This window comes from Cebidichthys violaceus, unplaced genomic scaffold (genome assembly GCF_023349555.1).
Source record: "Cebidichthys violaceus isolate CVI_PGR_0920_01 unplaced genomic scaffold, fCebVio1.0.p SCAF_20, whole genome shotgun sequence".
Taxonomy (NCBI): Eukaryota; Metazoa; Chordata; class Actinopteri; order Perciformes; family Stichaeidae; genus Cebidichthys; species Cebidichthys violaceus.
Window position 1 is genome coordinate 4,507,924 of NW_027176373.1, and position 25,890 is coordinate 4,533,813.

The window sequence follows — 25,890 nt, forward strand, 5'->3', positions numbered from 1 at the left end:
GCAAGAGCCAGGAGTTTCTATTGGTGGGTTCGACTTGGATCCCGGCATCTACTTCCACTGTAGAGGTTACTGTGATGAGCGGCATGGAGGTAAGTTGACATTATATTGCTCTGTTAGCACTTCACTTTGTTTTCATCTTGTTAGTGTCGTAGAGTCTCTTTTTTTAAAGAACGACATGAGGTGTTGTTGACATGAAGCTTCACTTTCTGCGTGCATGTAACGTAAGTTGAACCCACCAATAGAAACTCCTGGCTCATTCAGCAGCGTATGCCCCGCCCACTACGTCCAAACTCAACTCGTAGCTTTACGTTTTGGTTTTGGTTTTGAAACCGTAGCTTTTGGTTTTGAAACCGTAGCTTTTCGTTTTGAAAGCAAAGGTTTTTGTTTTGCAACCAAAAATTATAGTTTCATAAGCAAAACTAACAAATAATTTATTCTCAGTTTATATATTTTCACTTACAAACTTGATTTTTGATTGCAGTGCGAGAAATTTGCTTTCAAAACATATTTTTTTGTTTGCATAATAAAGACACAAATCTACCTTCATAGTTGATCCAATCGTCCTGTTCAGCTCAATAACAGCTTCCTTGCTGAACCACTATCTTGTGAAAAATTCAGCAGCAGCATAAAATTAAATTGGGTTGAGTCTGTTCCTTAACTTTCTGTGATGAACTTGATTGTATCTCTTTCATCTACCTCAAAAGTGTAAAAGTTAAACGAACGCTTAAAGTTAATACTGGATACAATTTTAGATGCAAGAGAATTACATTTAATCTAGGTTTATAGGAAAAATTAGATGACGTATGAAGAGAGGTTTACATTCTTTAATGTTTCTTAATTTTAAGATAGTTTTAAAGTTTGATGATGGTTTAAAGTTATACCATGATTTAATCATGTTTAAAAATGAACCCTTGTTGGTTTAACCCAGTTTTTAATTGAATGTGTTTTTTTTGCATTACGCACACTGCACTGTAATGTAAATGTACCTGAATGGGAGACAGGACAGGGATAGATCTCACAGTGATCTCCCCATCCCACTCCAATGGAGCAGCAGCACTCCTGCTTGGTGACGTTGGTGGCCAGGACGCTGTCGCAGAACACGGTGTCATCGAGGTTCAAGTAGCATTCCTTCTTCTCATCCGTCAGCACTCGAACTGCTGCAGGAGCAAACATGGTGAATGTTAGCAAACAGGTTTTGGTGTGCACATCCAGGCAGTGACTGGACTGAACCTCAAATGGGTTCGACAAGGTAGCCTTTCTATTAATTTATGTTAAGTTTGTGACTTGGTTTGTGTAGAATATATATGTCTTGGTAATGTATTACCAATAATTATAATTGCTTGGTTTTTGATGTGTTTTTGCTTTTGGGACAGGCAGGGATCAAATGTTGAGGCCTGGTTTAAGCTCGGGGATAAGTGTGGGTATACACTAAAGCAGAAGGAATCAGAGCAGGCTTACCCTCACAGCTGTGTTTGTCCTCTGACAGGACATAGCCAGGATTGCAGTCACACACATACGAGCCTGGTCTGTTCTCACAAGAGCCAAAGGGCTGGCAGAGACTTCTGTCTGTGGCACATTCGTCTATGTCTGAAAGGAAAAATCACACATGCTTCTGATTGAGTGTTTGTTTCAACCCAAACACCATCTGAATTGCAAACATATAGATTTTGTTCCTTTTTTTTTTTTTTTTAAACTGCTTTGCTATTTATCTCAAAATAAAGTAAGAAAACATTGGTTCAGACATTTTAAATATCTGGAAATGCAGTGTCCAGAGCATTTAACTACTTTTTACCCACAATGCAATGCATCACCTTGCGTGAGATGTTTAAATTAAACCTGTCAGTGATGACACAAAATAATGATAATTCATAAGTTACAGATAAGGGTAGAAAGTACAGATACTGTAAATAACAAAAAGAGTTATGCTGGAATTTAGCTTACCATCTCCTGCATGTGAGTTAGTTACTAGTTACTAGCAACATGACAGATAGCAGTCTGTTTTCTTATAAAGGTCTGACCATAAAGACTTGAAGAGACTGACCTTGGCATCTCCTGCCTCCGACCAGTGTGTAGCCCGTCTGGCAATCACAGTGGTATGAGCCCATACTGTTGATGCAGCGGCCCCTCTGACAGTTTGATGGCCTCTCACACTCGTTGATATCTGGAGGGAAGGAAACAAAAATAACGTTGGAATGTGAAGCATGTAGTGAGCAGGATTAAGGAACTGGTCATACTCAGGGAAATGATATTTGGACAGTCCAGTGCTGATTAGTTATCAAGTTGCCAAGTTGCAGGTGATAAATTATTGCATATTGAGAATTCCATTCCACTTTTAAAATGCATTGTTTGTGGAATAATTCATGCCTTCACAGTGGCTGCCTTCCTGTGTGCGCTGGTATCCCGGGTAGCACTGGCACTGGAAGGAGCCTTCTGTGTTGATGCAGTGACCATAAGCACACAGCCTGACGTCCTCACACTCATCAATGTCTGTTTGGGAGAAGGAAATCCATGCGAAATACAATTTAATGACTACAAATTTGTCATTACACCTCCAGCACCAAACGGCCATTAAGTCACTCAGCTGCATTTTAAGCAACTTAATCCAGGTAATGTCATGTAAAGGTTAGGTAAGCATTACTCACCACTGCAACCTCTGCTGTCTGAAGACGGGAGGAAGCCCTCGTTGCACAGACAGCGGTAAGTACCAGGGAGGTTCTCACAGCGCCCGTTAGGACAGATGCCAGGCTTCTGACACTCATTAATGTCTGGTGAAACACGTGGGAGACATAAAAAAAAAGAAGGTCGATTACAGCGATGAAGTTTGTAGCAATGTTTTTTATTTGGACTCTTGCTAAAATCAACTGCATATTTGGTTTTAACAAGGACGTATTACACAGTATTTCACAATATTTAATCTGTTCCATAATTTCCATGGTACTTTCCATAGTTTGGCTGATACTGGTACTAATATATTTTACATGATTGCAATACTACTACTTTATGTCTGGTTTATATCTGTGGTGTGGGGATTATTCAAACAAGCAACATGTGATTTGTAATATCTATCATAACATAACACTTTAAGGAATAGTGTATTCCTTCTACAGTAGGTTGATCAAATATGTCTCCCTGTAATGAAACACACTATTGGATCAAGTAATGACCAATACTGACAAGCTGACAGAATTATCCTGCTCTCTACTAATGAGCACATTTGGCTTCTTTGGGCATCTGCTGCTGAGTGAATGTAGGAATTGCTGGTCATTGTGATCCATTTTTCACAGAGATCAATATTTTGATCTGATGGCAAAACACCCTTCACTAAAGGAGCAGGTTAACTTTTTCTTGTACTTTTAGCCCGGTAATAATGCCCTCAATTTGCAGTACGGCAGGGTTGCACTCACCAAAGCAGGTGCCGCTGCGGGCCTCGTGACCAGGCAAGCAAGGAACACACTCGTATGAGCCTGGCGTGTTCTCACATTGCTCATTGGGACAAGTCTCTGGGTTCAAACACTCATTTACATCTGGAATAATTGAGAAGAAGTGTCACATACCCATGTTTTGAAAAAGTATTCATCAACACAGACGCAGAGCACAGACACAGACATGTTATAGTGACACACGCATAATAAGTGTTTTGTTAGTGGAGAGCCTGTGCACTAATATCTATTCTGTCATAATAATCAGTGTCTTTGTACCTTCACAGGCTGGGTGACGGTGTGACTTGCTCCTAAAGCCGCTGTGACATTCACATTTATAAGAGCCGGGCAGGTTTACACACTGGCCTCCGACACCACAGATGTCGTGCTTAGAGCACTCATCCACATCTGCAAAACAGAAAGGATATAGCCAATGCAGGGTCTCATAACTTCTAGAAAGAAAAAAAAACATTTTAACATGGAAATCACTAAACCTAACTTACCTACGCACTTGAGTCTCCCATACTGCACCATGTGTTTATAGCCCTGACGACAAAGGCATTTGTAACCTCCTTCTATGTTGACGCAAAGGCCTCTGCCGTGTCCGCACGGTTCTGAGTCACATTCGTTATTATCTGAACAACAGGAGAGAAGAACAATGATGACACATGATGAAAACAGTGTTGAGTATTACAGACAGAGGGTCATAGAGCTAAGAGGACACGCTGCTCTGATTCCACAAAGTGTTTTCCACCAGCCGTCCTAACATCGTTTTTTAAGTGTCAATATAAATATAAAACGCATAATACTGGAATTGAAGATTGTGCCAAATTTGAAGAAATTCCCTGCGTTCACGAAGAATGGGTCGGCCAGGAGCTAAACTGTTTTTGCAGGCGGACTTGTACTCAGTGAAGGGCCCCTTTACTAAAGCTAAACATTGATAGAGTGGAATAGGGAACTTGAATTCAAATCTAAATCAAAAGCTTGCACATCACACACAATCAAGTTGAATTTAATTGTGGAAGCCAAATGCTGACTGTAAATAAATAATCTATGCAATAATATTGGGGACCAATAAGAGCAGCAATTATCTTTCTAGTTAGAATTTCACAGGTAAACGGACCTCTACAGTCGAGATACAAAAGGCATGATGAGGATCAGGTCTCAGTATTTTCGGGGGAATATTGCCTGCCAAGGGGACACCCATGCATGAGAAACTTCAGGAGAAATTTTTGTCGCTATCCATCACCACCTCCTCGAGCCACTGTCTCTACCATTTGCTCTTACCCTCACAGATGTTCCTCTGCGGGTTGAGATGGTAGCCAGGGTGACAGTGACAGATGTGGCCGTTCAGGCTGTTCACACACTCTCCATGACCACAAATGTTCCTGCTTAGCCGGCATTCATCTGTCTCTGCTTCAAGAAGGGAACAAAAGCATCATATATATATATATATATATATATATATATATATATATATATATATATATATATATATACATGCATATGCATATAGATACATAGATGTGTTCGTGTGTGGAGATATCACACCCCAAAGATATCCAACAATTCTTTAGGAATTTGTCTTTTTATGGAAGTGTCTTACATAACCTGCTTATTAACAGCAGCATGAAATTAGGGCTGGGCAATATGGAGAAAAATTAACACAAAATGTAGTTATGCTACACCTGCATCCATAAAACGCAAAGAGTGGGAACATAGCCTTAAGGCTGGTTCATGCTTCATGGTTGGATGCACACAACATGCAAAGTGTCCGTCAGTTAAGCATTAAAGAAGCATGCATCTGTCAAGATTTGAGACTCTATTTATATCAACAGGGATTGCCTCAGGATCTCAATAACTCTTTTGCATGCCGTTATAAATACATGTTATTACATTGAGAAAGTCAACATGTCATTTGTGAGTGATGGGCCCAAAGCTCACCACAATATCTTCTCTTACTGGGGAATGTGGAGAGCTGGGTTTTCCAGTTTGAGGTGGATGAAACATGAACCAGCTTTTAAAGAAGTAAGGTTAAAGAAGAATAGATGTTTGAGTCAGTTTGCAGGAACTCACGCAAGACTTTTGTCTGTGTTTCGAAGGGGTCATTGCCTGGAGTCATTCTGATGATTGTTGGAGGGGTGGGTTTAACAACTGTGGATCCAACAGAAGAGAGATGAAGCGGACAGACTTTAGGAGGAAACATGACATGTTGAACTTTAGTCCTGACGTTTTGGTCTTCACCACACATGGGGAAGATTTCTCTACACTAGCCGTTGTTGCAGAAACCTTCCCCTCATTGTGACAGCCAAAGCACATTAAGTACCAGTAGCGAATACATTGTATCCTGCTATTTCAACATGTTCTATCACTGGAGTTATGGAGAATAAATCTGGGGTTAGAGGTAAGTTTACCAGGCACACGAGGACTGCTGGTGCTGGTGGGAGACTGTTGCACAGCAGTTGCCGTCTCTGAAGGCCTCTCCTGATAGAAAGAGATAGTCTGATTTCACATCAGCAAAATTGTAAATTCATTGATCATTAAAAACAGGAACAATGTCTTACCGGCCACTTTGGTTCTGAAAGGAAAAGAGATAGCGAGGTATTACAACTGTGAATTGACATGATCCGTACAAAGCCCTGACAAGTAGAAATAATAGAGTTGTTTAACAACTCCTGAGTGGTGCGAATCATGTTCGAGGACTCACCCTCCTTGACGGGCTTGCGGGGGAAGATGATGGGAGGGAAGGCCACGGTCTCTCTTATATTTTGGAGAAAGTATCCTTTCCCAGCGGGGCAGATCTTACTGAAGGCCACTGAGCACCACATGGAGAGAGGACAGGATTTTAGTGTTACTTTATTTTACTTTTTTAGCATCTCAGATTTTGCTTAATAGCTTTTTGCTGACTCACTGATTACTTCCTGGAATCCAACACAACATAGAATTACTGCCTTGTGGTTGAATGCTTCCACCAACCTTACGAATTATGAGATCATAGTGACCTTTGACCATCTATTCTAATCGGTTCATTCTTGAGACCAAGTGGACCTTTGTGCCAAATTTGCCTGAAGCCATAACACCTCTGGCCATGGCTGTCACCGGCTAGATATGCATAAAAATGTATGACATCCAATTTCTTCCACTATTTTATTATATATAGAGAAATCATTACTAACATAATAAGACGCCAGCTTTGTCACATTCCTTATAATAATATCTTAAACTTCAGATTTCAAAGCTGTAATAACAGAACATCTACATTAACACATAAATGCATGCAGTAAAGAATGATCATTTAACATACAGGGGGAACCTGTGGTGAAAGTATGAAGGTCTGTTGTAAGTTCTTCAGTAATTGTGTTCTTGTTTACGTGCAGATGCACAGGTGGATAATGTCCCACATATCATGAACAGCAACTTGTGTTTGCTGAACATTTAATTTTTTTAAAAACAATTAGGACATTTTCTCAGCCAGTAACTGCTCCTCTCTGTCTCCGTCCACTCACCTGTGCCCACCTGAGGACATCTTTCACAGCTGCGGCCCCAGGCTTTGCCCACCGTGCAACAGCACATCTCCTGGGTGAGGTGGGTGGGCAGCGCATGCTCGCAGCCCCTGGCCTCGGACGCCATCAGGAAGCACTGAGCCTGCTCAGCTGGAGACTCTGACAAGAGGAGACACCGAGGATTCATTTGGGAATCCCATTATGGAATTAGAATATAATGTAATTTAAGTGGTTATTCAGTGAAAGGCAGAGAATAGAGGAATAACCCATAGAGGCCTCTAACTCACCAACACATCGATTCCTGTCCAACACCATTCCCGCCTTGCAGGAACATTTGAAGCTGCCCAATGTGTTCAGACAGTCTCCGCTCTGACAGACGCCCTGCATGGAGCACTCGTTGATATCTAAAAGGTCGGAAGTTGGCGTGTAAAGATGAAAAAGTGATTTTTATATACTGTAAAGGATGATATCTGTTCATAAAGTGATACCAGGGCTTTATCACATTGGAACTGTAGCTCTAAAAAGTACATGAAAACTGAAACAACTCCCAAACGGAGCTCCGTACTTGTTAAAAGCCAAATCCTGCTTGTGTTACCTTGGCAGTGAGTGCTGTTGAATCTTTTATAGCCTTGCGGACAAGTAGAGCCGTAGTCTTCCACAATGGTATGCTTGACTGATGCATCTGAGGAAGGAGAAGACACATTAAAGCACAAAGGGAAAAGTGAGAAAAGCCTGAGTGAAATAGTGTTTCTGGAATGAGAAGTTGTAGCTGTGGGTGAATGATACTGTACAAACTAAAAGCTCTACCCAATAATTTACTTTAAAAAATAGTCGTATTACTGCAAACCTAAAGCCTAAAGAGGGCTGGCTCTACCTGTGTTCCAAAACTGTTACTGGGATGTTAATGCCCAATCCTTTGTTTACTGGCAGGATGTGTACCCTGAAGAGCTTAACCCTCATCCTACCAACTGGGGAAACCACAGACCCCAGAGGTTTCCTTTTAGTCACATCTCACAGGTGCTTTATTCTATCAGTCTATTTTGTAATGACTTTGTTCATTAATTTATCCCTATTGACTTCATATCATTGTTTTCTGTTTTATTTAGTGCTTTTTAAAAGTACTAATGTATTGAGATCCGGCAGAAAAAGCACCCAATTCTGCATATGCACTTTTAATACCATACCATTTAAACTATTTATCAACTATAACTTTTATATAACTATAAAAAATGACACCCAAATCACAATAGACCTCATGTATAAATCATTAGATGAGCAAATTTGTGCAAAATTATTTTGCAACGTTAATAAAATCTCTTGTGACCCACAAGTGGGTCACGACCCAGTCTTTGTGAATCACTGCTCTAGTACTTTATATACAAGTATGTAGAAAATCCGATATGAGACGTCATGAAAAGCAAAACAAATTGTTTTAGTAGACGTAGAATAGAAAAAGATTTTCATGCTTGTAAGTATTTAGCCTGTAAAAAGTGAAACACCAACTTCTACAATATCTGGCTATGTTTAAGGTCTAACAATGTCAGGAAGCTTTACAGGATGTTTAGCTTATCTTTAAGCTCCCACATGGAGTTTCCCTGAATTAACTGCATTGGAGGTACAACCGACAATTTTAGTAACAGTCTGCAGCAGACAATTCAATATCACTCACTTTACGCAGCCATTGGACCGGTGCGCAGAGGTGCAAAAGTAAGCAAGGTTTGAACCTCTCTCTCAAGCACTTTGTTTAAACTTGTCACACAACTACTTCCGTCAGTGTTCATGTGTACAACCGACTGTATCACCATGAAAGCTTTGAGGAAAGACTGTCCGAAAGAGTGAATGTTTATGCACGTCCCCATTTGTTGTATCTAAAACGGACTAATTAACACGCTGCATCTCCTTTGTTTCATCTATTTGCAAACAGTATAAACGATAAGTTTTGGTTTCTGGCAAGAAAGTACGTAACTATGTCACAGAATGGCAAATTATTTCTTTAATACGTGTATTAGTTTATTAGTTTTAATTAGTGTATTAGTCTAAAAACATGTAAAAACAGCAGCATACTAAGCTTCATTACACGCAGTCACATTATAGACAGCAGTTATATTGTTGGCAATGACGCCGTTATGTAGAAGCCACTGTAACTTTGACAAGTAAAAGTTTGACATTTTGAGAAGTACATTTGTTCACTTGCTGGCCGAGAGTTAGGTGAGAACATTGATATACAAGTGTTGTACCAATGTTCTCCTCTAACTCGCCGCCCAGAAGAAGCATGTTTTTCCAAAATGTCAAACTACTCCTTTTACTCCTTTTATGATCAAACATACTAAGATTTTCTTTCTTTGCCTTTCTTGTTCTTTTCTAATGACATTTTTTATGAGGTCTTTGATGAAGTGTAGCTTGTCGTCACAAAATAGGAAAGTCTTTCATGAGGTTTAAACTAACAAAGCACTATTCTTGTTCTTCTTCTTCCTCTCAAAGAGCCTTGAACCTCTAACACAGAAGAATGTTCCTCTCTCTATGAGGGGGTAAAAACATGTCGGCAATTTTATTAGAGAGCTGTGGGATGACTGCACTCGCAAAAACATTTTGAAAGCACAATGAAAAGAGGGGAAAGATCACATCTCACTTTTGCCATCTTCCTTAAAAAAAAAATACGAGGGGATTATAAATGGATGTGAATGTAATAAAACAGACAGCACTCCGGGAAGCAATCCAGTTGTCCAAAGACTAACCAGACGCACAGTATCAGGTTTTGTCAAAGGCCGCATTGTCTGAGTCAGAACTGAGAAACGGAATAATAGCGGAGTGGAAAAACGTGAGTAGCCAAGATTTTCTTGAAATTCAATCTCCAGCAATGTGATGACAGTCCTGCACTGGGCAGGCCCATAGGAACATGCTTAAGTAGAGGGTTATTTTCCACATTCTCTTTTTCTGCCTCACTGTCTGTGTGTAATTCCCGTAATTTCATCCGTTTTCTCCTTCCCAACCGTTCACACACTCCCTACCCCACCTCACCACTAACTTTCATGTACCCATTCAAAGACATTTTTTATAGAGGTATGAAGTGATTGTTTTAATCCAGGGCCATAATTTCATAAAATGGAAGGGATAAATTGCAGGGAATGCTTGACATTTTTGGCTCAATAAACAATAATTTATTCCCTGGAACACACAAGATGTAGATTGAATAAAAATCTAACAAGAAGTACCTCAGGAAAAAAATCACATCTGAAAAAAAAATAGATTAAAGGGTAAACAACAAGAGGATGGCATCTACAACGCTGACAAAAGTGAATCAGAGCAGCTTGAAAATTAAGTAGGATGAGAATTCTAAGCAGAGGAGATATATGAAGCACACTGCAACTCACTTGGTAGTTTGGGGCACTGATAACACTTGTTCTGTCCCCATGAATTCCCCACACTGCCGCAGCAATCCTCCTGATTGGTCAGAACAGGAAGCGGGGTGCTGTTGCACTAAAGCAAGATGTGACAGAGAAATGTTATCAGTGCAAATGACAAAACAAAAGCTTTCAGGGTTGTCCATCACTGCAGCATTGTGTCTAAACTCACAGCTTGCTTGGGTGTGGTCTCCTGGAAGCAGCGCCCCTTTGGTTTGTGTCTGGAGGGGATCGGGCGTGGCCCCATCTTGTAAGGAGGCTTGACATCTGATTGGTCGAGCGGTTGAATGACTACAGAGGTGTCTGGCGTGTGGTGAACACGTACATTAAACTGTACTGAAAATAGAGACAAGAAAAACATCAGAGGAACAAAATCCATCCCAAATGTATATTTACCACATCAATCAAAACCAACCGACAGATGCAAAAGTTCTGGCATTAGCTGCAGTGATTTCTAGATACCTTCAGATGAGTGTGACATAGGTAAGGTGAGAACAGATTGTGTTTGCGTCAACTGACCTCGCCCTATGCTTAATTGCTCCACTAGTTTCTGGCCTTCTGGCTTCAAAGATATGGGGTAGACAGGCTGCTTGTTGCCTCGCGCTGCCTGAGCTTGCTGCGTCTGGGGGAGTGAAAACTGGCAGAGCCGACCGGTGAAGCCAGGCGGGCACAGGCAGTGCTTCCTCGAGCTGCATACTCCTCCATTCATACACGTCAGGGGACACACAACTGCAGAGAGGGGGACAGGGTTAGAGTTGTCACACCGAGACAGGCAGAGGGACAACAGTTCATAGCTATGAATCACATCAGATGACAGGAAAATTAAAAAAAACATGACAACACAAGCAAAGTTATAAAACAAAAAGGAGTCTCATCAGACTGGACTTGTTCATTTTGGATCCATTCACCTCAGAGACAGACTGGGCCTGATGATTTAGTGTTATATCACATAAATACGGCAGACAGACAGAAAACTTTGTGGCCTGAGCAGGGCCACGTGAAATATTCACTTTGAGCTGCACCACTGTAAAAGTCACATCAGCTTGACGGACTAACAGGTCCCTCCAGCCAGTCAGCAGCAGCGTCTGAGCAGAAAAGCAGGTAAAGTCATTGATCTGCTCAACAGCTTTATTCTGACATATGGGAGAGATCTTGAAATCTATGGGAAAGCTTCTGGCTAGAGAGAGATTCATGGTATATACAGTATTCACTGTGGTTTTATTAGGTCTCCCATTGTGTTTATGTTCAGTCCAGTTGTTTTTGAAATCCCCACAATAGAACAATCTGAGGAAAGAGAGAAAGAGCAGGACTGTGGGGAAAACTGCAAGGAAATGTTGAATCCAGAGAGAAAACTCAAGCAATGCTAATAGTAGTACTACTATGACCACTAATGAAGTAATAGTAGTGAAAGTTCAGTCAATAAGGCCACGTCATCTCAGCACTCTTTACACACATGAGACAATCTCCCTGAGTTGCCTTACTTTGAATGCATGTTTAGGTATGTAGAAGTATATTTTTCTACAAAAACATTTTTTTGTCATTCAATCAAGGCAGCCAAAATTATAATCTTAAAACACACAGCCATATATCTCAGTAAATCAATAAATACCAGAGTGATTTCTAAAATAATTAATCGATTAGTCAATCGATAGTAAATTAATCTGCACCAATTTAGATAATTAATCTTGATAATTAATTAGTGGTGATAGTAGCTGAATTGTGTTACAATTTAACGGAACCAGGCTGTTTCCAGTCTTTATATTAAGCTGAAGTTTAATACCTATGGACAGATATGAGACTGGTATCAATCTTGTCATGTAACTCTCCGCCAGAAAAGAAATATGCGTATTTCCCATCAACTGTATAAGAAGTGGACATAGTCATCGTGACGTCGCCCATTGGTTTGTTGACTTCTGTTTTGAAGCCTCGAGTTTTGGCCGTCGCCATCTTGGCTTTTGGAATCCAGAAGTGACACGAGAGGGTGGTGCTAAGGACAACCGGACGCTGAAGAATTTTTTAGAGGAGAGTAGACAAGAGAGGAGACGAGAGGAGAGGAGACAAAAAGAGAAGAGACGAGCGAAGACGAGATGAGATGAGAGGAAAGGAGACGAGAGGAGAAGAGAGGAGATGTGGCGAGAGGAGAGGAGACAAGAGAAGTCAAGATGAGAGGAGACGAGAAAAGACGAGAGAAGAGGAGACAAGAGAGGGTGAGAGGAGAGGAGACGAAAGGACACGAGAGGAGAAGAGAGGAGACAAGGAGACGAGAGAAGAAAGGAGGAGAGGTAACGAGAAGAGACAACAGGAGAGGCCTCTTTCTGCTGCCGAGCCAAGTGTGCACACATGGAAGTAATTATATGTGAACTGCCAGGGAGTCTGGGTTGTGGCGTAATTGGGGGACTAGATCACTTTAAACACAGCAGGGACATCCTCACAAAGTGAAAGTCTGGCAGAAAAATGAAAGGACCACAATGAAACACCCCACTAGTGTGGTAACATTTTTTAATCTGAAGCAAGATGGATACTTCAGAAGCAGCCTTCGACTACCGAACACCATGTGACAGTGGTCTGTAACTACTACGACTGAGAGCAGGCAGCAACATGCAGAATAGAGCTGGAAGGCTCAGGCATGGCAGGAAAAAAAAGAAGGTGAGCAGCGCAGACTGTAGAAGACAGAAAACTGTACTTCAAAGCTCCAGTTTCCATGGCTCAGATTTCTTCTCAGTTCTGGATTTAGAATGAGAGGAAACTGGGAAAGATGCGGGGTTTGAAAATTAGGATCGCAGACACAGAAAGTCAGGAAAAAGACCTCTTTCCAAACGTGATTACACAATCTAAACCCACAGAGACGACATATTGTAGGCAAAGTCTGGGCTGAGGCCCCGTCTGGCTGGGAAAGTGTCTGAATGAGACTCTGATAGCAGTCAGGGTCAATGCCACGCTAATTAACACAAAAGAAGGGGAATCGTATTCCACATTTTGGCTAATATATCTTGGGTGGGGGCCTTGAGAAGGAGATCTGTTTGTAAAATGAAGCCAGTGTGATGACATACAATACGCAGTGCAAACTACAATACACAGCTGCCAGCACATGCCTTTCTACAATCCTGACAGATACTGATTCTGATACCTCAAATCAGAGTATGTGAGCACTGATCTGATACCCTTGCTCTCTTTTTTTCCAAATTTGTCTGGACAGTTTCACCATGAAACACTGTTTCATCCATTTCAAGTGTCTACAGACAACACATGCATACATAAATTACATTATTTTTGTTGTCTTGATATGAAGGATAGCTGATGTTGGAAGGAGGTTTTTGTCTGAGTGTGCCATTTGTGTGCTACAGTGAAATATGTCTACAGGATTAATATTTGTAAATATACTTCTGTAGCTGTGCAAAGTGAGATGGCACCTCTAACTAAACTACACAATGTAATATTATTTATAAAGTCTCTATTTTCACTATAAACCCAGAATTGAGTTATCAAATATCAAATATTCCCTGACTGTTCAGGCAAGCTGCTTCACAGACATCCAGTAATTCAATAAGCTAAGCTAGTTGTTTTTTATTTTATATAACATGTCACTTGTTGCTAACACACAGCCATAATAGTACAGCAAATACAAAAAATCTCCAACAGATTGTATTACTACTGCACTTCATGCCTGTATTATTCTGATTATTGGATACTGTTCAAATGAGCTGTCTCGCGTCTGTTTGTCTTCAGCGCTCCAGGAGGACTGAATTATTTGTATGTTAGAATAACATACGGTGGCTGTTCTCCTTCACATCTGCCTCCTTCATTTAAACTCCAGCCATACAGGCGATGCAGTGGCTGATGTTTTCTGCAGACCTTACATGTGAATGGGTGTGTTCGTCCGTGCGTGTGAGAGCTAATAAGTGGAGGGGTGTACTGTCTCCTGGAGAGCCGCTGCGGTTGGGTGACTGCACCACATTACATACCGAAAAGAGCACTAGAACGCTTTAAAGCTGAGATCATAGTAAGGATTTTACTTTCCAGCGGGCTTTCCCTTTAAATCATCACCTCGGAGTTCATTAGCGGGATTTATGATCCAAAATCGCTCATTGACTCTCCTCGTCAGTTAGCTGAGCGTCCCAGACGCAGCCGCCCCCCCCCCCCCCGTTTTGAGCCACGCCTTTGTCATTATAGATCTAACACATTCCTCAGACTAGAGGTGGTGTGTTATTAAAAATCAAATGCACATAAGAGCTATTTGTTCTGAATGATTGCGAGGCAAGAACAGGCTGATTGGTGGGGAGTTATGTTATCTTGAACCTTATTTTCCACACGTCAAAGAAAATGGAGGAACCAGGATCCCATTCAAAGATGACTCATCGTGTATGGAATTTAGATCAGCACAAAGTAGTGATTCAATAACTGTAACTTAAGGATTTGAATGAAGACACACTGTACAGCCATTAAATGTATTTTACCATATATGGATTCAGTCCGCATAAGAGAACATTCAAAGTTGACTTTGTTCTTTATGGCTCTCTGAAACCTAATGTAATATTGAACGTCAGCTTGCAGGTACGTTCCAACACAGCCACGAAGCGTATAATTTTCCCATGCAGCACTCACTCCAAGTAGAAGAGCGAACTAAAGTGAAAAACAAGACAAAAAGAAGGGGGGGTTGGTGGAAGACTTTGTCTTCGAGCTCTTCTCGTTGGAGTGTTTCATGTGACATACGAGTGGGAGCTCCTTCTTCATAATGTAATGAGTCACTCCATGAGGAGAAAGACAGATCTCCTCACAGCATGACATCGCAGAGGGGAGATATCTTTGTCATATACTGTATATCATATATCTGGGAAAGTGATGGAATGACGCAAAAAAACAGGCAGCGATGTAAAATTCAGAGAATACAAAATAATGTGATGTTTCAGTGGCATTATTGTTATTCCCAGACACTACTTTTTTCCTTTAAAGAAAAACATACTGTGCATTCCTTAACTGCTAAGTAAGCAAGCCTAGTAGACCAAAAAGACACCATGCATGTCCATGAAAACATATAAAGACAGACTGGCACACACATTTTTCATATTTTTACTAAATTATGGGTAATGACTGGTAGAGGGAAAATTATACTAGTCTGCACAGGTATGTACTGTATATGTGTGAAATGACAAATAGTAAAGAAATAAAGAGACAAAGAGAGTAGAGGGTGCCCTCTGAGTGCCCTGTGACCACCCACCCACTCACTCCTGTCTGTCTGGAGATGACGCATCTTCAGCCCCCTCCCTCCACGGCGTCTTTTCAGCCGCAGCCGCACCCTCCCAGCACAAAAACAACAAATTACAGCCCCACAAACCACAGCTCAAAAGTTCCCCAGCTCACTGAACTGTAAGCTACTGCAGACATCATCTCGCACAGATGTTACAAAGGCCTGATCTGTCCCTTTCTTTGAACACAGTCATATTCTGGTGAAAAGAAAATATCAATTTTCCCAGTCTACAAGAAGCAGACACCCAAAAACCTGTGATGATGCTCACTGAGTCACTTTCACAATGATTCAATACCAGACTGAATCAACCTCCTCTGAAATTTAAAATTAGTAGCCAACACTTTTTCGTCAAAATGCGTTGGTCACATCAGCTGACATCGATACCACAACGAGCCCTGTTTCCACTGGTGGAGTTTTCTTATTGTTAAAGTGTAACTATGATGCAAACTTCTAAAACAGACCGCCTTAATAACACGTCACACTACAACTCGCATTGCAGTTCAAACAAACAAAAATCTCGCACATGAAATAAAATGTAGAATGAAATATAGTTTTATAAAATACTTACTGACCGAAGAAGAAGTCTGACACATAATCCCCCATAAAACCTCAACTCAAGTTTTTGACCTATAAGATAACATGTTAATTTGTGAGCTTTAGAGCCGCTGGTGTGGTAGTTTCCCACTGTTTCCAGTCCTTTTGCTATGCTAATCTTAATATTTCCAGATCGGAGAATAGCAACAATCTTCTCATCTAACTCTCGGCATGAAAGCAAACAAGCGTATTTTCCAAAATGTCAAACTATTTTTTTTTAAAGTTGCTTCAAGTAATCTATTGACCAATTAGGGGACACCAAGGAAACAAAGCCCTGATATTACTACCTGCCTGTCAAACTGTTATGGCTACATTATTGGAGAACATTGCACATACACACAACAGACTCAGCGTACATGGGCATCTAGTTTTTGGCTTAAGTCCAATATTCACTCAGCTTCTGTTTTGTTTTCACCAACAATATCTGCAACTTAAGCTGGCTCGTTGCTCGAATGTTTTTCTGAGTGTGTTTGCTACCTACGGTGTGATATTACGGGGTAGGAGAGCAGTGAGGCTCAACCACACTGTCAATGTCCAGCCTGGAAAACCAAAACAATGAGAAGCTAAAGCTGCACACCAAACAGCAAGGACCAAAGACTACCTGGAGGCGAAAAGTTGAGAAAGAAAGAGAGGAGACAGGCCAGAAATCATAGAACAAGTGGCGGATCATAGCGACTAACTGGAAAAGGTGAAAATGCTCTGTGAAGTGGACAAAAAAAAAGAGGATTCTGCCCTATGAGTGACCCTTTTACATTACACACATTTGATGAAATATCATTGTCAAAAGCTTAATTGAATCTAGGTTTACAAAGTACTTCCATGAGTATTCTTCGATATACTAAATTGCTACTATCTAACGGCATCTTTAATGACCTGAGAGAACCGTGACTAAACAACATTGGGTGCAATAAAACGGTAAACACAGTTGCCGCTGGAGCCCCTGTTTAAAAAGAGAGTGGCTATCACCAAATGACGTGCTTCCCTTTACCATCAGCTCAAAAGCAGGAAACCACATCCCCAAATACGCCTACCATCGACTGGCCCTGCGAGACCACATACCACACCGAGTGAGAAAGAGCGACGCACGATGTGGGTCAGACTCCTGCAGCTGAGCCAGACGTTGGGAGTAAATGACATAATCACTGCCTTTAGAAACAAACACAACCCTGCGTAGGCATTCCTCCTCCCCCTGCACAACTCTCTGCCCTCTGACGACTCTCAGAAACTCTGAGCGGCCTCTATCCAAACAATGGCGCTGCCCTTTGCCATTGTCACCAAAGGTATTCGTTACCTCTCTCACAGTACGCCTAAAACTACAGTTTGTTGACCTCAACAGAAACAGGAGGACGAGCAGACTCCTGAGAAATGGAAGCAGCCATCATCAGGAAGAACCGATCTGAGTAAGGACGTCTGCAATTACCCAAATCTAAATCAAACTGCGCCTTGCACAATGTGACTTTCACATGTCATGGAAATACGCAACGTGGTTTCCCTAGCTCTTGGGTGGGCACGAGTCCAGCGTTACCCCGTCACTCCCCTCTGGCAGAGATGTTGGTGGAAACAAAGCCAGAGAATCAGACGGGATCTTGGCACAGATAGGGATGATGTCATACGTATAATGACCGTCTAAATACCGGAGGGCAGGCAGGTAGAGGAGTGCTGACAGTGCTCTGCTGAGATTATGTCAGATACCTGCCCTGCGGGGATACTCAGCATTCAGCAGTGGAGCGCGTGGCAGGTAATGTCTGTAGGCTGCACAGTCTCAGGCCGTGGCGGCAGGCAGTGCTGGCAGAGGCCGTGTTATTCTGTTTACCCTGGCTAATCGCTTCGGCTACAGGGTCCTGCACGATGTGGGTGCAGTCCCTAGCGCTCGCATTCCTCTGAGCGGCTTTAAATAACTGCTCCGTTTCTCCCCCTCGCTAAGCAAATGGGAGGAGAGTGTTAAAGATGGCAAAGAAGGCTGTTTGTTTGAGCTGGGTTTAGTACACTGCTTAAGCACCAAATACACTTCGGCACATACACACACATGCAAATATACACACTGTTCCCCTGTGACGTTAGAAAAAACATCTAATTGCTGCTTTGTTTTCAGAACATCCTTTGCTGCGATTTTATATTTCAACCTTCCCAGCAGAATTGCCTTTTTTTTCTACAAAAAGTGATGACATGGAGGAGTCTGATTTCACAGGAAACTCCTGCTCAGATCACGTGGATTCTTTTCTCTGAATGAGGGTTGTGGTGAGACTGCAGATCTAACCCTTTTAACATATATATATATGTATATATATATATATATATATATATATATATATATATATATATAAAAAGGGTTAAAAGGGTTAGATCTGCAGTGAGCAAACATCATGTTTTTAAGGTTTTACTTGTAGACTCTCCTGTGAATAGAACCTGGATTATTCTTTTGACTGGCCGGTCTTTTTGAAAATGACCAAAAAGATAAGTCTAAAAAATGACAATATATTACATTGTCATATTCATATAACCTTTCAAAGCATTTACAGTCTGTCTGCATGGTGATAGAGTCCCGCTTGCGAAACAGTGGTAAAAGGTTAATGAGAACGGCAGACCCCAAATAACCTTGTGTTAATTCCCCAACATGCATAAATAGACAGGGAGAGGTGACAGAATGTGTATCCATGAAAATTAAAACACACCCTTGTAAAGAGATAATGATCAGCTTACAAATTCACATGATCAATGTGATATCATCAAAAAAAAGAGGCGTTCAGAGTTATCTTATGAATGTGCATGAGTCTCCCACACAAATATTTGTGTTTAAGAGGCGGTGAGCACAGGAGCCATGCCCAGCTTCGCCTCTGATTTCAATCCAACCTGTGGCAAAAATACGGAGTGCTGCAGGTTTTTGGTTGCCTGTGTTAGACCGCCTTCTCCGGAGTCTGGCACGAGAGAAAGGAGAGTGTGTGGGGAAGAGCAGAGGGCTTTGAAAAGTAAAATAAACTCACCTCCTAAATAGAGAGAAAGCAGAACTGGCTGTGTCTACTGTATTTGTGTGACTTGTCTTTATTTTCAGGCTCCCATGGACCTCTGACCCATGCCAGGAGAAAACCCAAACAAACCACAGTGCTACTACTGTCACTTTACTCTAAATTAAGAACCACATGGGAAATCCTGAAATAGCCACATCCACTTCTCATGATGCCCATTTTAGGGGAGAGAAGCCAAGACAGGGGTATGATAAGACCCCCTCCTGTGCAACATGAGGCCCTGTGCTTTTAGTTATTCCAGAAAAAGATGAGAATCTAGAGTAGCCTGGAAGTCTGGAGCCCTGATAAAGAGGAGATGCTGCTGAGATGCAGAAGAGAGACGAGACTCAGAGTGCTGTCTGGGAGCCGAGCAGCTGCCGTCAGTAGGGCTGATGGATGGGATGCCGCTGTGCAAGCAACAGGAGAGACAAATTTGGACTAAAACACACAACCGAGGCATGTGGTCAAATACTGTTTTATTTATTTTTTTGTGACCACCTTATTTTGAAAGGATATCTTTGAAATATAAGTCTTCCTTTCACAAGTGGCCAGAAGTGTGAGATAGATGCACATACATACACAACAACACCTAGTCTCCAAGGAGAAGAAAAAAAGCACCCTGTTACCTTCTCTACTTCACCCAATCCTGAAGCTTACATGAAGCTTTCAAGTGCTGAGAATAGAAGATAAAAAATAAGTTGGCCGATGGACATTTTGTCAGCCAAACACATGGAGATATTTATAAAAACATCTGCTGATAAACAGGTTCAGCTTCCATAGAGGACATGCAATGGGATGAGCATGCAAAGATTAATTTAACGTGTTGACAATTTTGTGATTTACAAATGTCACATGCCTCAAGATGCACTCGTTCTTTTTTTACTGACATCAACAATAACGATGCCTGCACCGCCGCGCACCCCGATGATGACTTACATAGATACGATGTGGAATCCAAAAATAAGGCACATCAGGCTGTAAACGCCAACTTTTCTCTGCCTGCCAACATGCCTGGGAGGCTTTCAAGTTTCCATGCTTTCATCCGTTTTAGGATGTGTACAGTGAAATATGGATTCATTAATGTGAATTCTCTGCAAACATATGACCAGAGCGTATCTGGCATATTGTATCCTCACTGCAGTGATGTTTTTTTAGATTAAATATGTTGAGTAAGTGTTGACTTGTTAATGAGAAAGTATATGATGTGTATACTTGTGTATACTTGAGCTCAGAGGAACATGTGTGAAATAATGATTACATAGATGGTACGCTATGTTGTACACTGTATATTAAATAGACCAGTACTCAGTTTTAACTGCTACTTACTTGACCAGAACAGATATTCTCTCTGACTGTCTGTGTGTAAAATGCCAACGATTTCTCCTCAAGCCCAGCATGTTTTTTTGGCTCAGAAATGTACTGCTTTGTGTGCCTCTCACCGCTCTGAGGCAGTTGTTTTCAGCAATAATGTCATACAATTCATCCTGAGGGAGACATGAGTGTCTGTAGAATATATTTCATGGCAATCCATCCAAAAGTTAAGGAAATATTTTACTCAAAACCACACCTGTCAACCTCACGGTGGAGCTAGATCAAAAAGTCAGACATTAAGATCCATCCTCTGGGAATCATGAATGTCTGTACCAAACATCACAGGAATCCAACAGTTGTTGAGTTTCAGTCTGGATCAAAGAGTTGGACTGACCGACAGACCTACAGACAGACATTTACCATCCGTAGAGATGCATGGTTAACAACATCAAACATTAAATCTGGGGTTTGCTTGCTTTTCACGGTTTCATATCACCGTAAATAGAATGCTTTGTGTTTTTGGGGCAGCTGATCAGAAAAACAAGTCCTTGAATGCACAAACCTCTGCCAACACCAACATGTTCTCCACCTTGCTCTACAGCTGTTTAACTCAACTGAAACTTAAGATTTATTTCTGATCCTGTAAACATGCTGTTAGCATTTAAAATACATGTTTTGGGAGCAGATGTTTACCATTCCACACAGATGTCCCCAGTTTCTTCTCACGGAGCTACGGTCACTTTATCATGTGCTTTCTCTCTCTGTTACTTTAAATGTAACGGCCATAAAAATGTGTCATCTATTGGCCGAACTCCCAGCTCACCACTGAAACCGAAGCATTCCTTGGTCCACAGCCTGCCTATCCACCAAATTGAATCGAAAGGTTTACTCAGATTGGGCCTTGCTGTGTTGACGTCACAACAGCTCAAATATGGAAAAGTCTTCATATTGTTGCTGCTACAGCCAAAGCCGTTTTAACACGGGAGAGAGAAATTTCCACTTGTCCACACCACATTCCAGCCCTCACACTGAAAAACACACGTCTCCTCTCCAAACTGAACCCTATATCCCCTGCTGCAAAAAATCGCGCACTCTCATGCACAGATCTTTTCGGATACTTTGCCTGTGAAACCCAGGAGACAGGTGACTGTAGAGCTTCACTATCCAGACCAAATGTGAAGCAGCGTTAGGTATCCCAGGAATCTAAAAATGTCTCTCTTGAAATATTTGACACAGAGGCTCCAAAACATGACGCACCACAAAAAAAATTGGGGGAGAAGAGGGAGGACCGGTGGCCGAGGCCAACTCTGACTCCACAGCACTGCATGGTGTCAAGGAGGAAGAAAACTGTCAAGGCGCAACAAGAAGGATTCACTTGACCTTGATTAAATCCAGCCTGCTTACTTTCACATGGGCACACTAATGAAAACAGCTGGAAAGGCGACATCTGTATGATCAACTACAACCTCCCTGTACTGCGAAACTGTGTTTTGATGAATACAAGGCCATTATTTTTAAATTCTCCTTTAAAATCCAAACATGTGTAAACATCCAGAGCAGGCGGTCAACACTGGACAAATTGAGAACACGGTTTTTGAATAATTATGTTTTATTTCTTGCAAAACAGATGAGAATGGAAGATGGTTCTGGTGCCAATGTGATGTTGACAGAAATATGAAGCTGTTTCACCATGGCATGCTGGCTCTGACGTACAGCTGTTATCTATAATTTGTTAATTTTAGGCTTGTGCTACAGCTTAACATGGGGTTTCAAACACATTTTGGTGAAAGGGGATAAAGTGACTAATAATTCAAATCTGTTTATACAAAGAGAGAAATGACATCTCTGTCCACCACAGATATGTCACTGAGAAGTTAAAGCTCTTTTCTTTTTCTTTTATCACAGCGGAACAACTCAGCCGATCAACCAATGTGTAATTTTCTTGTTTAGCATCTTATTCCCTACACCAAGTGAGAAAGCGAAATGAGGAGCAGAGAATTTCAGTTCTGGGCCGGCCGCTGACGTAGACTGCGAGGCTCCACGTCTCACCACAGCTGATCTGATACAGCGCAGAAAGGATCCACTCATGCCAACCAGACACTGGAGTACAGATCTTAGGAGAACATTTACATGCTATGTAATGAGCCATGCCTCAGTAATTAAAGTGTAGTATGGGAACGTTTTCCAGCGATGCAGTGGAGGGTGAACCCAGCTCACCTCGTCTTAGCCACCTATTTATTTGCAGAGCAGAGTTTATACTCATTTTAATGACATGTGTTCACGGTGGATACGAGTAGCTGGTGTCAAATAGATGTAGGCTACAAAGAAGATAGAACCTTTTAAATGATTCAGTTATACTTGTCATCTGTACTCAAGTACCATCTTATGATACAGTATTTGTACTCCATTTGATTATTTTAATTTTAGAAGACTTTTTATTTCAATCCACACTAAGGAGGCACAGTTGGCACTTTTTACCTCTACTGGTCTGAAGTTAATTGGCAAGTAAAGATTTTATATAGGCAATGAAACATATGGTAAGATCATTTAATATGATCCATTGTTACAGATTTAAGTACCTATTAAGATGTTATTCTAAGCAACACCAACCAAAACTTTATCAACAATTGAATACTGAAAAACACTGAAAGAGGACAATGTGCATTGTGAGTACTTTCACTTTTGATACTTGTGTTTTTCTGCTAATACTGCTGTATTTCTTTACTGAAGTAAGAATTTGATTGCCAGACTTTTCACTGGAGCATAAATTGACACGTTTACTTAATCAAGCAGTTGATTTTAATGCTTTTTCCTCCACTGCCTTGTAATAACATTAGGCTATACACACTAGGCCCATTTTAAGCATTTTATGGAGTTTCATGGAAGTAATTGGCACTTTTATTGCCTAAATTACCGATTCAAAGCAGTTATTCTCCCTAAATAATGTCTGAAATACTAGTTGTAGTGATAGTGTTATAGTCTAATTATCTATATAACATTTACAGATACATTAATAATAATAAAAATGTCAATTTATGAGCAACAGGCCTCCCTCAGCCCTCCATAAGGGAGAAACCATAAACCCAGAGGTCAGAGCAGCGCTATTAGTTAATCGCAGCGGCCTAATTATATCCCCTCATAAATAAACAGCATTGTTCCACTCACCGACCCTGAAGCCCTGTCCGATGAGCGTGTCGGCCGCCTGCCCGTTCTCCGCGATCAGCGTGGTGTTGTTGCCCTGCTCGCAGGTATCCTGACACTGTCCCTTCAGGCAGATCCGCTTGCAGATGAGAGGAGCGATGACTACCTTGAAGCGCTCCCGTGTGGAGGAGCGCTCCGTGCACCACACCAGCCTGTGGACGCTCAGCCAGATGACAAGCAGATGGGAGATCAGAATGGGCATCCTGGCATCCTTCGCTGCCCTCCACAGAGGCCCGGGGACATTAAATCACAAGCTGAGGGGTTCAGCTCCAGCTCAAACGCGCGTGCTTTGTTAACCTGAGGAAGATTTTTGACGTCTCGTGCGTTGGAGAAGAAAAAAAAAAAAAAAGCGCGTCCTCCCTCCTGTTTTCTTCTTAAGGAAAAAAAATGTAAAATTACTTCCCTTGCGTAACCAAGTGATCCGTGAGGAAAACCGACACGTTTGACATCTTTAAGAAGTTTATTGTTGCCCTTGTTGCTATTTTCTAAAACTTTCCCGTCGCTTTTGTCGCTCGTCCTCCTTCTCGCCTGCTGCTTTGGAGAGTTGGAGAGAGTGCGTATGTGGGTTTGGGAGAGAAAGAAGGGAGGAGAGGAGAAGGGGTGAGCCAACCCTCTCTGGAGAAAAGCTGGCTGCGAGCCAGCCAGGCGGTGCAGGAGCAAAAGCTGAAAGTGGTTTCCTTGTTGGTTATTTCTCTCCGACACCCCCTCCTCTCCTGCCCGCGCACAGACCCCCACTCTGCAAATCATAGCTGCACAGCTGTGTGTGTCACTCTGAGAATAAAAAGATACTGACATGTAATGATGCATTGCTGTACACACCTGTGTTTGATTAGTTTCTTATGTGTAAAAGTACTAAAATGAGCATGTGACTTAGCTATGGACAGTTATAAATCAGCCACCCCTATGACTCAATTCTGCATTATATTTTTTGAATTTCTTAGAAAATATATATTTTTTTCCTTTCGTGTGTTGATACTTAGCATCAAGTAACTATATTATTTTTAAGTATTTAAGTCTTGCAACTTTCAGAAACGTGTAGACATGTTTTGCTATGGGTCATCAGGGTGATGCTGAGGTCAGTATGACTCCACCTGAAAGGATGCAGCCAGGTGGACATCTGCTTTCTGTCTCACGATAGTTCAACATTTAGCTTATTCCCCTCGAGACAAAAGTATGTGACATCTGCACAACAGCTTTACAGATGTGTGTTACATGTGGCATTGAGTTCACAGGTCAGTTTATCTGCTACCACATCAGTTTATCTATCGCAAATGGCAAACCATAAAAACTATTCGCATTGCCCTTTTCAACATGTCCGTATTTTTCCTGATGATAGACAAAGTGCTCAAACTCTGTATTTAAGAAAAGGCCACGATAATTAAAAAAAAACATCAAACTTAAACCAAAACATCTGCATAATATTTTCATCTAAATAAAAGTTGTAAACAGTAAAACGTAGGTACAAATGAAAATGTAAAGCCTTAGTTCTGAAAAATGGCAAAAACTTTGCGAAACTGCTTAAAAATGCTTTATTTCTATAGGTTAATACTACATACACTGTTAGTTGGTTTAAACTCCATAGTGAGCTTCCTGTGTGAAGTTAGTAACTACAATTGTCAGATCAATTCAGTGGATAATGAGTAGGAAATTGTAATGTAATGAAATAAAGTTAAAAAACAAAAACAATGCACTGAGCAGAAGGCCTTTTAAACTCCTCATGTCATCCAGTCATATGTTAAACTGTGACGCTTACGTCTGGGACATGTCAGCATGCCGATCAACCACACGTAACTGTTGAAAATATGAAGCTACACAGCTTTAAGGATCCCGGGGGGGGGGGCGGCACATGGGAAAGCTGTGAAAGAGAGAAAGGGGGAGAGAGAGAAAGGGGGAGAGAGAGAGAGAGGAGTCACTTCCGCTCCAAAAAGTGAGTGTTTATCTTCAGTCGCTGAGGAAATGACTGCATGGGCCTGCAGAGAGTTCACAGGCTGCTCTCACATTTCTCTCTGCCTCTGGTACTCGCCATCACTGCATCATCAGCTGCCAAGAAGCAGAGAGAGCGAGAGAGAGAGAGAGAGAGACACACACACACACACACACACACACACACACACACACACACACAGACAGACAGACACACACACACACACACACACGAGATAAGATACAAGATAATGACTTCCCTTCTGAAAACTGAAACTTTAGTGTCACTGA

The 25,890-nt window shown here is 41.5% G+C and overlaps 1 protein-coding gene across 3 annotated transcripts in view; it reads right to left on the reverse strand.

Annotated features, from left to right (window-relative positions):
* The window catches only part of ltbp3 (latent transforming growth factor beta binding protein 3), a 31,638-nt gene extending 7,318 nt beyond the window's left edge, over window positions 1-24,320 (reverse strand). The window contains exons 1-20 of one of the 3 annotated variants that reach the window (XM_068715742.1): window positions 23,641-24,320; window positions 10,843-11,052; window positions 10,496-10,659; window positions 10,294-10,399; window positions 7,518-7,604; window positions 7,210-7,326; window positions 6,926-7,081; window positions 6,127-6,234; window positions 5,984-5,997; window positions 5,834-5,903; window positions 5,496-5,573; window positions 4,707-4,835; window positions 3,923-4,054; window positions 3,699-3,827; window positions 3,405-3,524; window positions 2,643-2,765; window positions 2,365-2,487; window positions 2,042-2,161; window positions 1,459-1,587; window positions 987-1,157 (exon numbers count right to left, since the gene is read on the reverse strand). In XM_068715742.1, the coding sequence (XP_068571843.1) occupies window positions 987-1,157; window positions 1,459-1,587; window positions 2,042-2,161; window positions 2,365-2,487; window positions 2,643-2,765; window positions 3,405-3,524; window positions 3,699-3,827; window positions 3,923-4,054; window positions 4,707-4,835; window positions 5,496-5,573; window positions 5,834-5,903; window positions 5,984-5,997; window positions 6,127-6,234; window positions 6,926-7,081; window positions 7,210-7,326; window positions 7,518-7,604; window positions 10,294-10,399; window positions 10,496-10,659; window positions 10,843-11,052; window positions 23,641-23,878 (2,524 nt within the window). In that variant the 5' untranslated portion in view covers window positions 23,879-24,320. The remainder of the gene's footprint in view (window positions 1-986; window positions 1,158-1,458; window positions 1,588-2,041; window positions 2,162-2,364; window positions 2,488-2,642; window positions 2,766-3,404; window positions 3,525-3,698; window positions 3,828-3,922; window positions 4,055-4,706; window positions 4,836-5,495; window positions 5,574-5,833; window positions 5,904-5,983; window positions 5,998-6,126; window positions 6,235-6,925; window positions 7,082-7,209; window positions 7,327-7,517; window positions 7,605-10,293; window positions 10,400-10,495; window positions 10,660-10,842; window positions 11,053-23,640) is intronic. The other 2 variants (XM_068715741.1, XM_068715740.1) reach the window with 2 other exon arrangements.
* Window positions 24,321-25,890: the final 1,570 nt, after the last annotated feature.